The sequence below is a fragment of the Balaenoptera physalus genome (assembly GCF_965194825.1).
Source record: "Balaenoptera physalus genome assembly, chromosome: 3".
In the NCBI taxonomy this organism is placed as follows: Eukaryota; Metazoa; Chordata; class Mammalia; order Artiodactyla; family Balaenopteridae; genus Balaenoptera; species Balaenoptera physalus.
In genome coordinates, this window is record NC_138890.1 from 4,833,649 (window position 1) to 4,847,736 (window position 14,088).

Below are 14,088 nucleotides of genomic sequence, written 5' to 3' on the forward strand. Positions count from 1 at the left end.
TTGGAAATTGCTTCAGTAATTAATCTCCTGGGAAACTTCTTGAGAAATTACTCCAGTAAAACAGGAAAATAAACCAAAACATAAGGGTATTAGGTAAATCCCCCCAGGAGAAAAGTAAAGGAAAGTCCCAGTGTGATGACTAAAGAGGAGCCAGTTCTGATTAGAGGAGGAAGAGACCAGAATGAAGTATCTCGAAGGGGAAAAAACTCCACTGAATAAATGAAATGATGGGGAGGATGGAAAAAAGGCAAAGCCCCTTCGATGAAAAAGACACAATGCAAGGATGGGAAGAGAAGCAAAGGGCCAAATATGAAGCGAAGTAAATGGGGCCAAATTTTAACCAAGGATGATAAAAAGAGCCCATCTGACCTTGACATGACCTTGAGCGTTCTCCTTGGAGTGGCCCAGAGTTCAGAGAGGATCCCGACCATCCCGACAATGGAGAGAGTCACTACGGTCAGGGCCCTTTGCCAGCTACCAACTTCTAGACTTAATCTCTAATCCTGGAGCGGAGCAACCTTAACAAAGTCAAGTGTAGCTCCTAGAAGGAGCGGTATAAGGTTCAAGGAAGACGGGGTGCTCCTGCCCTTCTCTTCCTAAATGGAAAGTCAGGAGACCTTGGCCAAAGTTGACAGCATTGAAGGATCCATTCGTTCTCTCAACGAATACTTAGTAAGCACCTAAGTATTACTTAGGATACAGCAGCAAACTATGTGGCCAGACACAAACCCCTCACTTGTCGGGGATGAAAGGGGGAGACACTTAGGAGAAAGTCTAACCCTTCACGCTAGTAAGTTAATAAACAAATTTTAATGTGAAAAATCTAGAGATAAGAAGCAAATTTGCTTCTACTGCTTTAAGGTGTTAAGGAAGGACACGACCCAGAAAGGCCTAGAAATGTTGCCCCTGGGGTGATACCACCGCTGACGAGTTGGGAGGTGGGAACATCCCACCTGGCACATCTCTGCTGGGTCTGTTACGGGTGTATATTTTGGTGTAAAAGATACTTTTTAAGCACATAAAGTATAATTTCAGAGGCTGGAGCCCTATAAGAAATTCACTGGCTGCTTCACCTGATCCATTTTTCACTGACCACTAAGCAAATGGCGAGTGAGCATTTACCATTTGATACACGTGACACAGCTGCCCTCTGTGTACAGGCCGCACAGACTTTGCAAACATGCACGATTCAGCTACTGAAACTCTGCCTGCAAAATGACACTTCAAAAGAGTGCACTTCACGCAAAACCCATTTTTCAGACATCGGGAGCTCGGAGAATGTGCCGCTTCCTCATGACCACAAACAGGTGACTGGGCCTCTCGGGACCTCAGTTTCCGCATCTAGATATGCGAGGGCATCCTGGGGGGCTCCCCGCGTCGCACAGCACAGAGCGAGGGCAGGACAAACGTAGGCCACTCTGAGTGTTACTTCTAGCAGCTGCTTGGTTAAGGACCGGAGGGGAGAAGATGAAACAAGCAGCTGAAAGGTAGATGGGAGTCACCATGTGGGGCCCCTCCTGGAGAGAAAGGGAGAGACGGGAGAGGGCGGTGGTGAAGGAACTGCAGTGGCAGCTGTCTGGGAAAGCAGGCACCTGGGCCAGGAGCGGGCAGCCCGGCTTCTGCTCTGCGTCCGGGCACAGTGACCACGGGCTCCCCCAGAATGAACAGGCGTGACCAAGCGCCAATAAAAACAGGCATATCCAGCCCACAGCGCATAGACCCCTGCTTTAAAGCACAGGCAGCTTACCTGGCCCCCTGAGCTTGCTTCCCCATCTGTAAAAGAGGGTCGCGGGGTGAACGAAAAGAGCTTGTGAGCAGGATGTGCCTGATAAGTGGCACGTATTATTATTATTATTAGCAGGTGCTTTACAGATACCTGCTGTTGTCAGGAACCAGATGGGCTCTCTCCAAGAGGCTCAGAGACGGAAAAAGGAAAAAGGGAGAGAAGCTGAAGACTCAGGAAAGGAGAAACGAAGGAAAAGGAACAGCGGAAAGCTGATGGAAGAATCCAGAAGAAAAAGAATCTCGAGCTGCTTTCCCTTCCGAACCAGGAGTTTCTACTCCTGTAACACACGTCACTTCCCCACTGGACAGTAAGACACTTGCCGGCCCAGGCCCAGGCCCCCAGCGGGTCCCGGGACGGGCTCCTGCTTCCACCCGAGGCTCCATGCTGTCACAGCGTGACCCCCGGCCCCCTGGCCCACCTACTGCGGGTAGAGGGGGCAGCAGCCCAGCAACGGCTCTCCCAGCCCTGAAGCCCTTTCCGAGCACAGAGTCCTTTGTTCCTTTATCAACGCATCCATTCGAGAACTGTTTACAAGACCCCTGTGATGGGCCGGGCTTCACATGGGGACCGAATGGTAAAAACAGGAGACAGGGCCCGGCCCCCACAGAGCTCCCAAGATTGCCTCCAACTTCGCTCCAAACTCCCCAGGAAGTGGTCTCTGATCCGGCGCCCGGGGTGAGTTCCCGGCTCTCCGCGCCGTCAGACAGCCGGGCCGCACGTCACCCTGTACTTCGCAGATGGCCGGGCGCTCTGAGGGGTGAAGCCAGGGAGGAGGCAGCGGCGAAACGCAAGCCTTTTCTGCTTTTGCCCCACATACCACGGGCTCTCTAAAGGGCATCTCTCCTCCGACGTGGGCCCAGTAAGCAGCTTCCTGCTTACTCACCAGGGGGTGTAAGTCGCTCTTCCCACCCTCAACCACAGGGCTACATTCTCTGGAAGCTTCTCAGAGCCTGAGTCTAAGTGATGACACAAGATGCTGTCACCACCTCCGCTGGGTTTTCCGTACAGCCAAGTCCGCGGCCGAGGGAGAAGCAGAAGGGACGGTGGAGGCCCTGTGTGGAGGAGGAGCTCTCGCCTCGGGCTGCGGGGCACGGGCCACCTGCTCCCCATGGAGAGGGCAGGCGGCCAGGGTCGGGACACTCACCACGCTTGGGCTTGGGGAAGCTGTCGTGCAGCCGGAAGACCACCTTCTCCACGAAGTGCTGGATCTCACACTGCTCGGGGCCGCGGACAAACACCATCCAGTCATGCGTGAACCCCTCCGTGGTGGGCTTCTTGCGCAGTTGGGCACGATGTCCCAGCTCTAACTTGACCTGGACAGTGCACTGGAGGGAGAGAGAGGCGGGCACAGGGTCAACGCAGAGCCCAGGGTACTGCAGGCCGTCCCCTCCCCCCTGCCCCCCGTGGCCTACAGAGCTCGTAAACGAAGGGACTCCGGGCAGGGGCAGCGCCGGTTACAGGAGCAGGAAGAGCTTGCACGTGCTCACGTGGACCGGGCCTGGAACGGCTGTACATGCCTTCTCTCCCCAGGAAGCCCACTGGGGCCCCGGCGTCTTCTCCCCACCCTGCCCCAGGGCCTTGGCACCTGTGGTTCCCTCCGCCTTGGATGCTCTCCCCCAGGCCTCCCCACGGCTGGCTCCATCCTGTCACCGAGGTCTCGGCTTGACTGTCGCCTCCTCAGAGAAGCCCTCCCTGACCACCCAACCTGAAAGCACCCACCACCACCCCATGGCTCTTTATGACACTGTCTTCTCAGCAGTCTCCACGATCAGACATCATCTTGCTAGCAGTTTGCCTGCTCTCCTCTTGCGCTGGCTCACTGCAAGTGGCTCCCTGCCTGGAGTAGCAACCCTCACCAAGATCTCCTGGAAAACAACAGCGTGACCCGTGGTGCCACTGCAGTCGCCCCTCAGTACCCATGTGGGATTGCTTCCAGGACCCGAGGATACCAAAAATCCACGGACGCTCAAGTTCCTTAGGTAAAAAGGCTTAGCACTTACATGTAACCTACGGATATCCTCCTGCATACTTTAAATCATCTCTAGGTTACCTATAATACCTCGTACAACGTAAATGCTAGGTAAATAGTTGTAACTACATGTAAGTACTACGTAAATAGCGGCTGGGGCACAGCAAATTCAAGGGTTGCTTACTGGCACTTTCGAGAATCGTTTTCCCCAATATTTTCGATCCACAACTGATTGAATGTGCGGATGCAGAACCCACGGATCCGGAGGGCAGACTGTACCTCGTTCTACGAATGAGGCAACCAAGGCTCCAAGAGTGAGCTGTTGAGTGGCACACACGAGGTGGCTGAGTTGTAGGGAGATTCAGGCCCAGGTGTGTGTGTGTCACCCAAAGGCCACTCCCTTGGCCAGTGTGCCATCCTGCTGTCCTTGATTAAAGCATTTTCATTCTCCATCATCCCACAGAGTGCCTCCTGGAAAACAGAGACCCCTGGGGTCACCCGAGTCACCTGCACAAACGCTGGCTTTGTTTTCAAAGCAGAACAGTGGTTCACAGTGAGAATGCGGGGCAAGTGTGAAGCCAGCTGGGGACAGGTGCAGGTGGACCCGCGGCCTCGGCGGCCAGGCTGCCCTCCTCACACACAGGTTGGCCACTTGCCTGACACAGGAAGCAGCTCGTGCCGGCCCCCCGCCACACACACACACACTAAGCAGGCAGCCCCGACCCTTCACAGAACTTGCACCAGCGAGGCCAGCTGAAACTGCCGACAGGGACCCACTGTACACATCCGCTCTGGCCTGTTAAAACCCTCTCTGGACTTCACAGAGATACAGCCTGACACTATCAAAATCAAGAACGTTACAAAGAAAGCAGAGGCCAAGTGGACACTTGCTCCTAAGTATTGAGATAACCAGGGACAAGCGGGCCAGTGGCCTGGATCCCACGCATCCGGAAGGAAACTCCCGTCAGGCTCACCAGCCCAGGCCCAGACCAGAAACCTCCCTCTGCACTCTCTTTCTCACCACCGGACCCCAGGCACCCCTGGGGCCACAGTCCCTCCAGGACCTGCCTCTTCTCTGGGTTCCAAAACCCCGTTCAGACCCACCACCGGCGTACTCCCCACTCTTCCACCCCTCGCTGCTCGGTCACTGCCGGGAAAGCAGGGCCCGCCGCTCTCGGTCAGAATCGAGTCCGCAGGGCTCAGCATACCTCCCATCTCCCACCTGTGCTTCCTCAAGTCTGGGGTACTCCTCGTTTACCATGCTTTCACCCGAGATCAGAGAGTATGTCGCAGAGCCGTGCAAGTTTCCCGCGCTGCAGTCCCCCGTGCACGCACACACACGTGCTCGTGCACAAAGAAGCTGCTGCTAGGTTCTGGGCAGGCCTTAGAGGCTGAGAACCGAGGAAGCACAGGAAAACGCACACACCCTGCATCCCAGCTCAGTCAGACACCAGCCATCCCCAAACATAGCGGGAACGTCCACTCCCATCCACCTCTGCTCCTTCCAGCCTGCAGCGGGGGGGCCCTAACTCACTTCTCTCTGATTGAAATTCCACTTGTCCCTTAAGCCCTGGCTCAAGTGCTACTCTCTCCAGAGCCCCTTCTGATAGATCCACACCGGAAACCAACCAGACCCTGGTCTCCACAGCAGTTTGTGTACAACCAACTCCGCAGTGCCGCTTCATCCCGACCCTGCTCCTGACTGTTCACTGCTGTCTCCCCCAGGGCCACATCCCATCCGTCCTTTTAACCTCTATCCTGGCATCACACTGCACGAGGCTTCAACACTGGATTAAACCAGAGAGGCTTCCTAGATCAGTGAGCTCTAAGCGGTGCGTTCCAAGAGGGAAGGGCCACGGTGACAGATAAGGATGGGGTGGTCCTGACGCAGGGACTGGCGGGGGACAACTGTAGAAACAGGGCAGGAGCCCCTCCCCTGCCGGCCCAGGACGACAGTCCCGGTGGTGTAAGAACAGGGCAGGAGACCGCCACCCCGCCGGCACAGGACGACAGTCCCCGTGGGGCTGCTTGGGAAAAGAGCAGAGACCCCCGGGACCGGTCCACCGGGGGTAGGGGTGGGGATCAGGATGGAGCATTGAGATTCCACACTAGAGAAATGACAGCCAACCGTACGCAGATGACGTACGCAGATGACGGATTGGAGGAAACAGCATCTAAGTGATAAAGCACCCCCAGCAACTGTGCACAGTCTGGGCTGAAGGCAAAAAAGGACAGACAGACCAACAACAACAAGCCTGCTGGGAGGCAACCAGAGGGAGTGGCTGGAAAAGGAGCCTGAAACAGGAGAACTGGGAGGACCCAAGGGCGGATGCAGAAGGAGACAGGCGACCCGGGCAGCTGGGTGGCTGTGATGATGCCCACGGCGGCCGGCTGGGTGGAGCAGGGGTGGGAGGATGGGGACATTTGGGGGGAAATACCCCCCTTGCAGCTGGAGAAAAGGCCTGGACGTCTGGATAAACAAGTCATGCTCGAATCAACCACAAGCTTCTATCCGCAGAACGCTGCTTATGGACAACGTTCAAGATAAACAAACCCCAACAATATTTACATGATCCCAAATAGGCCATAATCGCCCCATACACTTACGGGTGTGTAACAAACTCTGCCTTTCTCTCTGACCTGTTTTCACACTGAGGAGTCGGGAAACAATCCCTGGATTATGGGAAACCAGATCCACATGATCACAATGACAACAGGACACTGGTGAATGGCTTCTGGTATCAATACTTTCGAGTTAACTCCTAGGTGATGAGATGCCCCCTCAGATTCTGCTGTTCACCAATCCGGACATTAACAACCCTGCTCCAACCCCAGCTGCCTTCCCGGCATTTCTCATCACGTGGGGTTCCTACCCAGGGCACATGAGCAAGCCCGGCAGAGCAGTGATTGTGAAAGAAGGGAAGACCACAGTTCCATCCGAGGGGGAAAATGGAAGCGCCAAAAAGACGCTCCAGAGGCCAAAGTAAACAGGAAGGTTCTGAAGCGCGATGGGTAATCTTTGCAGCCGGCAGGCCGTGCCCAAAGCTCCGCCCAGGCGGCATCTCTGCCTCAGGGGCCGGCGCCAGCTCAGCCCCGACACCTCCAGACCCCAGGTGCCAATGACTGCATACGCCGGTGCACCCAGGAGAAGTCTCCCCTGAATGCTGGAATCTTCTAAGAAGTAAAGATGGTGGAATATCACAGATTTGGGGACACTATATTAGAAAAGAAATCATTGATTCCGTAGGACACTCAAGCTACGCTGAAGCGAAGGCAAGCAAAGCTGAGCCCCAGCCAACTACTCCGACTCGGCGAGTCACGGTAATTCCACCTCCGACAATTCCACCTCTGCGGGCTCTGCCCCCTCCTTCCTTACTCCACCTGGACTCCTTCCCCGGCCAGCAGAACTGGAGAACTGAAGCAGATCAGTCAGCTGCTTCTCCAGGAAGGGCGCCTGCTGGAGAGGCTCGCTGCTGGCTGGATTAATAAGCCCGAGCTGGACTTCCCTGGTGGCACAGTGGTTAAGAATCCGCCTGCCAATGCAGGGGACACGGGTTCAAGCCCTGGTCCAAGAGGATCCCACATGCCACAGAGCAACTGAGCCCGTGCGCCACAACTACTGAGCCTGGGCTCTAGAGCCCAAGAGCCACAACTACCGAGCCCATGTGCCACAACTATTGAAGCCCATGCACCTACAGCCCGTGCTCCGCAACAAGAGAAGCCACCGCAATGAGAAGCCCACGCACCGCAACGAAGAGTAGCCCCCCTGCTCACCGCAACTAGAGAACGCCTGTGTCCAACAACGAAGACCCGATGCAACCAAAAAAAAAAAAAGAAAAAAGGAAAACTAATAAATTAAAAAGAAAAAAGAAAGAAAAAAGGAAAACTAATAAATTAAAAAAAAAAAAGCCCACACTGCCTGGAGTGACGCCCCTCACCTGCCCCGCGGCTGCTGGGAGGCCCCTCGCAGAGCCTCCAGAGGGCCCGGCCTTGGTCACTGCCACATCCCAGCATCTTGGGGGCCACTTCGCCACCCACTGCCCCCACAAAAGCCCAGAACAAAGGGGCACTTTCCAGGCCTGCCCCAGAAAGGGTTAACTATTCTACCTCTGGGAAATCATCCCTAAGACCTGAGATGAGATGGAGTGGCACGAGGGCTCCCAGGGCCATCTGGGGACAGTTAAGCTTGGGCTGAGGGCCTCCGCTGGGCACTGCCCTCGCTCCAGGCCAACTGGCAGCGGGCAGTTGGAACCCAAGGGCCAGAATCCTAAGTCCTGCGAGCCAGGCAGACGGATCAGCCAGCACAGATCCCTCCAGGTGTGGAAGGGGAGGCCCCACCCAGCAGAGAGAGAGCCAGCCTGGTGTCAACAGCCCCGCCGGCCTCACAGCCCTCGCTTCCCCGGATCCTTCCCGCATCCCTCGAACCCTGCCCTCAGCCCGGCCCCAGGAGACAGGTCTTCAGCAAGCGTATCTGTAAGATTTCCCCAGATCTTCTGGTGGGAATTCTCTTTACCAGATGCCCCCCACCCCAGTCCCCCCGCCCCGGGAATTCCCACTTTACCAAGTGGCCTAATTACGCCTGGAGTCTGACTACTGCAGCTAACTCCCTCAGACGCGCAATCCCCTCCCCTCCCAGGAGGAGGAAGCACCCAGGGGTCTTTTCCCTCATCAGCCTGGGACGATTTTGCCAAGTCTGATGACACCCAGGAAGGTCACTGGCAACATCGTCCACACACCCACAAAGGGGGACAGGGGCTGGGCCCACAGAGCGGCGGCCACACAAGCCCAAAGAAAGCGCTCTTCACAGAACTTTCTCCCTCTAGACCCAGCGGGGGGCTCCCGGGAGCGGCCACTGAATCAGAGCACAGGACAGGGAGAGGACAGCCGTCCCTCTGAGACAATCCTCTCAAGTGGGGACGGCCTGCCCGGAGGCTGGGACCTCTCACGACAGCCGCAGGAGGCCCTGGTCCTGCACTCCCTTAGGGCTCCGTCTGGCCTCATTTCTCTGACCCAGGGCACCAGGTTAATGACAAAGGGACAAGAAGGGGCTCAATGAATGTGCCTCTGGAAACTCTCTAAGGTAAGTGTGCAGACTGTGCAGATGTGCAGATACACCCACAATCTTTAGGGCTGTCGGGCTGCTGGGAAGCCTCACCCCTACCAGCCCACCAGGGAGGCCTGGGACAGGATATGCATTAAATATGTAGGAAATGCACACAGACATGTAGATGATGCGTCGGCCATCCCCAGAGTTCTCCAGGGAGCAGTCTTGGGAGATTTTGAACACGAACAAGCCCAATAAAGGCATCTGTCACCAGGCCAGGTGGGCCTGGTGACAAAGGCAGTGATTCCTAGTCACTTTTATTTAACCAACAGTTGGCGAAGCTAAGTGCAAATCTTCGCATTACAAACTACAAGGGACACAAAGGGGAGCAGGACTCTGGTCCCCGCTCTCAAGCACTTTACAACATGCTTCACAACTTTAAAACCTGGCATCACCCTGCTGGGTGACAGCTTCAGAGCCAGGTGGGGGAGGACCCCATCACCCTCTCATTAGCACTCTGCACAGTCCTGAGGTTCTCTGTGCAAGGTCTGGGGGAAGAGCGAGCGCTCCCTAAGCATCCCACCAGGCCTCGACTCCTTGCAGGGCTGTCCTGGGCCTGCATTTGCACATCCGTGAAATGGGCCTTCCCCGTGAGAAACAAACCTCCCTTCTGCAACAGCAGAGTATGGTCACAGGCAGCTGTTCCCAAATCCAAACTTAGGAGATGAATAGTCAGCGTCAGTTCAACCATGTGGCTCAGCGGGTCGGCCGCCCACCTCGCAGCCAGGCCCAATGCTTTTGTGAAGGGAGGACTCCCTGGTCCTTTGGGGAACAGGACTCCCCAGACGCTGATACCACTTCTAGCTCCCTAGGCAACCTCCCGCCCCCCGAGGCTCCCTTCCCAGCCTGCTTTCCATCTTTTCAGCATCTGCTCAGTCCGTAACCACGCCCATTCCTTCCCCACCATCCTTGGAGATAAATCACATGCCTCCCAGCCATGACCACTGCGTGAGCAAAGACCTGCCCCCCCAAAATACATCACCACGTCCCCCCTAAAAAAATACAAATCCCGCAGACGACAGACGTGTAAGTACAGGCTACAGGTCAAGGGATCAAACAGGTGGGGGTGTGGTCAAGGCAAAGGGTACCAGAATGACATTTTCCTGGAAGCCCAGAGCCAAATGCAGAATCCCCCTTCTCAGCTGCGCCTGAAAGTTCTAGAGAATACAACAGGAAGGTCAAGAGAACCAAAGTCTCCCAGAGCAAGCGGGCCTGGGGTGGGGGGGCGGGGAGCCCCGCTGTTTCCCATCACACTGAGGCATTCACAGGTTTGGGGCATCATGGGAGAGGCAGAGAACGCCGACTCTGCTGGATTCACAGCATTTTCCCGGCCTCTTCTCTCCTGCCTCCCCAGGCGCTGCTGCCCCCTAAGGAAGGGACAGAGCTCCTGGGCCTCTTCCAGATTTGCATGAGAACACAGCCAGGGATGGAGAGTCAGACTCCGGGGTGGCTCAAGCTTCCCTCTGGGCCCGGTTTCACTTGTCAATACGTGTGCAAGGATCCAGACCAGCGCTGTCGAGTGGAACCTTCTACCCTGATGGAAAGGTCGCCTCTCCGTGCTGCCCAATGAGGTGGCTGGAACCTCAGGAGTGGTGGTTCCTGGGCACTTAAAATGTGGGTGGTGCAACTGAGGAGCCGACTTTTCCGTTCTCGTACTTTTAAGTTTCAGTGCCACCAAGTGCTAGCTGCTGCCGCGCTGGGCAGTGGCGAGGTCCCTCTCTTTGGCCCAAGGTGTTCGCCTGCTCTCCGCACCCCCAGCAGGACCGCTGTCTCCCTCTGTCACCCACCCAGAACGCCGCCCCTTCTCACCGCTCCGCTCACACAGATGACAGCCACCCAACCAGCCAGGGCGCCACATATCACAAGGGGAATGGACACACCTGGGCCCGAGACGTCTCCCCGGGGGGCCCGGCGGGGGGGGGGGGTGGGAGCGGGTGAGGGGCAGGAGCCATGCTCTACGCCCACAGGGTGCCCAGCAAGACTTCCCCAGGGGCCGGCTTCCTTGAAAGTGGACACTGAAGGTTTATTTTGTTTTGTTTCTTAACTCAATACAGATCAGAGGCAACGAGCTCTGTCCCTTCAAGAGAAATGAACTCACACCGCTCTGCAGAAATCCCCCATACAGCTGTCATGAACTATTCCTTACTTCTCAAGAAAGAGGTACAACACCAAGGCTGAAAGGAAATCGCGGTGAGAGGGTGCCCCCAAGCACAGGCCTCAGTGATCCTGGGCCACCAGGCAGCTGGGATGGGCAGGGGGGGCGGTCTCCCGCCCCCCCCACCCCTGAAACCCGACGGCCACACAGCACCTTACGAGCCAGAGCTGCCTGAGTGGCGCCGGCAGCCAGGGACGCCCCAACCTGCCCTCACTAACGGCGGGGACTTCAGCTGCCAGCCCCACTGCCCCACTCTGCCTCTCCTGGCTTCGAGCCCCTGGAAGGCTGGGGCAGCAGGGGAGGGTGAAGAAATAAATGATCCTATGTCAGGGGTCGCAATGATCCTGGGCTTGGGAAGGGGGAAGGGGCTTGGGTACTGAAGAGGAGAACAGCCTTGGGTTCGCCAGGACTGGCTCAGGGTTTCCAGACAGAAGGGAAAGGGGCCGTGGGGAGAGTTTAGGGAGGCTGGGGAACACCCTAGGTTTGCAGCAAGGCTCTCGGTGGAGGCTCCAAGATGCTGGGGAAGGCAGAGAAAATGGGGTGTGCTAGGGGGAGAGGGTAGTGGGTCAAAGTCACGGCATCAGACTAGGAGATGCTAGGAGGAAGTGGGCGACCCTGAACGTAAGGAGACACATCGGTTCAGGAGAGACTGCAGGTCTCTGCAGGGAGGACGACTGTGGTTAGAGGAACCAGAGAGAGACGTGGACTGGGGGACAACGTGGGGAAGCGTAAATCAGAGTCACAGGGGCAAAGAGGGCCTGAACTGAGGGGAGTGAGGCATCTGGTGTCTGAAGGGGGTGGAGGCTCCAGGTCCGAGCAGAAATGGTCCCTGGACCTGGTCAAAGAGGGTCTGAGGTGAAAAGACAGACCTTTGGGGCCCTGCGGTCCAAGGGAGAGTGATCAGGGCCTGAAAGCAGAGGGGGCTGAGCAGCAGGGTGGGTCAAAGGCATCTGAAGAAGAAAGCCCAGGTCCAAAAAAGGGGGCCACTCAATGCAGGCCTGGATCCTGGTGGGAAAAGACCCGGGACCCTGCCAGGGTTTGAGAAGGAACAGATGCTCAGGCTGAGGCAAGGGCAGGACCAGAGGGGAGAGAGGTCAGCGTGGGCCTGGGTTCAAGAAAGGAGAAGGCTGCAGACCAAGGCCCCAGGAGTTGTGGGGAACTCAAACCCCAGCAAAGGTTTAATGCCGGGAGTTTGAGAGAATTCAGGGCCAAGGAGCCAGAGGGGGCAGGAGACACCGACTGGCCCTGGATTCAGACAGGAAAGGAGGTACAGGCCGGATCAGAAGAATCTAAGGGGCCCCTGGGGACTCAGGACTGTGCCGGGATCCCGAGGGATGTCCCAGGGGGCTCTGGTTCGGACTGGGGTCACAAGGGGCGTCCCAGGGGGAGGTGGGCCAGGCCGGGGTCCCGAGGAGCGTCCCAGAGCGTTCTGGGCTGAAGTGGAGATCACGGGGGTGTCTCACGGGGATGTGGGCCAGACCGGGGTTCCGAGGGGCTTCCCAGGGGACTCTGGGCAGCAGGAGACCGGGGTTCCCAGGGGGGTCCGAGGCGCTCTGACCCGGCGGGGGTGGCGGATGGGGGAGGGGCGCCCCCGCCCCACATAAAGGCCCGGGGAGCTGCGGGCGCGCACAAAGCTGGGCGGGCGGGCGCCGAGCGGGGGCGGGGAGGCCGGGACCGAGGAGGGTCGGGCCCGGCCGGGCGGGCGGGTAAGGGAGGGAGAGAGGGAAGGAGGGAGGGGGCCGGGCGGGCGGCGCGGGCTGCGCTGGGGCGGCGCGGCCGTTCCTCACCTGATTGTCCATGGCTGGCTCCCCGCCCCGCCCCCGGGCCCCGCGTCGCTCGCCGCCGCCGCCGCCGCTCAGCGCCGCCGCGCCGCCCTCATTGTCTGTCAGGCGCCGCCGCCGCCGCCGCTCCCGGCCGCCCGCCCGCCCGCCAGCCCCGCGGAACCGGAAACCACCGCCAACCCGGGTCGCGCACCGACTGCGGGCCCCCGCCGCCGACTCGGGCCCGCTGCCCGGACTGACAGCTGCCTAGGCCAGTCGACGATGCGGACGGCGACTTGTGGGGCGGGACTTCCGGCCTGGCGGGGGCCTGCCGGGCCGCGGTCGGAGGGACGAAGACCGCAGCCAATGGGAGGCACGGACCGGAGGGGCGGGAGGAGGGAGGGAGGGAGGCGCGAGGCGAGCCCCGCAGAGGGGAGCGCGAGGTGTGCGCCGCACGTGGAGGGGGGCGGGGGCGGAGGCGGGACGGGAGCGCCGCGCCTGCGCACTGTGGCCCGCAGGGGGCGCTGCCCAGTGACCGGAGCCTCCCGGGGCTGAGCCTCCCCCGGGCCCGAACCTCCCCGGTAGGGAGGAATCCCCAGGGACACTTTTGTTTCCTGGCCACGTGTTGCTGCTGTGTGATGGAATGAGACCTGGGCTCTGGGAACTGCAGATTAATTTTCCAATCCTGGATCTGTATCATGGTCAACTCCCTTCTTACCCTGAATCTCAGTTTGCGTCTATAGAATGGGGACCATCACGGTGTGATGCTAGTACGTGGTAATCTGAACGATACAAATCTAAAATCTGCTGCATTGACCTAACAGAGAAGTTCTCATTTTATCCACGAGATTTATCATGCTAATCCCTCCAAAAACCGTTTTTTAATTTACCCATGATAATATACCGCGACTTGTAAACTGTTTATATCGAACGTAAACATATCGCCCCATCTTTTTCAGGATCCTGTAAGCCACTTGTCTCTTGGACCTTAGGACTTCTACCTACGATTTGGGGTCCCTTGTGCAGTTATTTTAAATCCCTTCTTATAAACAGAAATCAGGGTTTTTTGTTTGTTTGGCTTTTCTCCCCCCTCCACTTCTCATTTGTGTCAGGCAAGTAAGTATTCATTAGGTGGTGTGGCCCGTGCTTTGCGCTGAAGAACAGCGCCAGAAAATCAGTTATTTTGGGATAGAAGTAAGTCCAGACAAAAACTCTGAAGCGGGCCAGATCACTGTCATAATACATAGTAACACCATACTTTTTAATCTAGGGCGGGGCAAGCTGGTTCGTGGGGGGAGAGGGGAGGGTGGAGGT

General features: G+C 57.6%; 1 protein-coding gene across 3 annotated transcripts in view; it reads right to left on the minus strand.

The window, feature by feature from the left end:
* Positions 1-14,088, minus strand: part of MLLT1 (MLLT1 super elongation complex subunit) — a 131,854-nt gene that overhangs the window by 51,067 nt on the left and 66,699 nt on the right. For 2 of the 3 annotated variants that reach the window (XM_082455184.1, XM_082455182.1), the window contains exons 1-2: positions 12,802-13,019; positions 2,931-3,111 (exon numbers count right to left, since the gene is read on the minus strand). In XM_082455184.1, the coding sequence (XP_082311310.1) occupies positions 2,931-3,111; positions 12,802-12,813 (193 nt within the window). In that variant the 5' untranslated portion in view covers positions 12,814-13,019. Of the gene's footprint in view, positions 1-2,930; positions 3,112-12,801; positions 13,020-14,088 lie in introns of those variants that run through there. The other variant, XM_082455183.1, reaches the window with a different exon arrangement.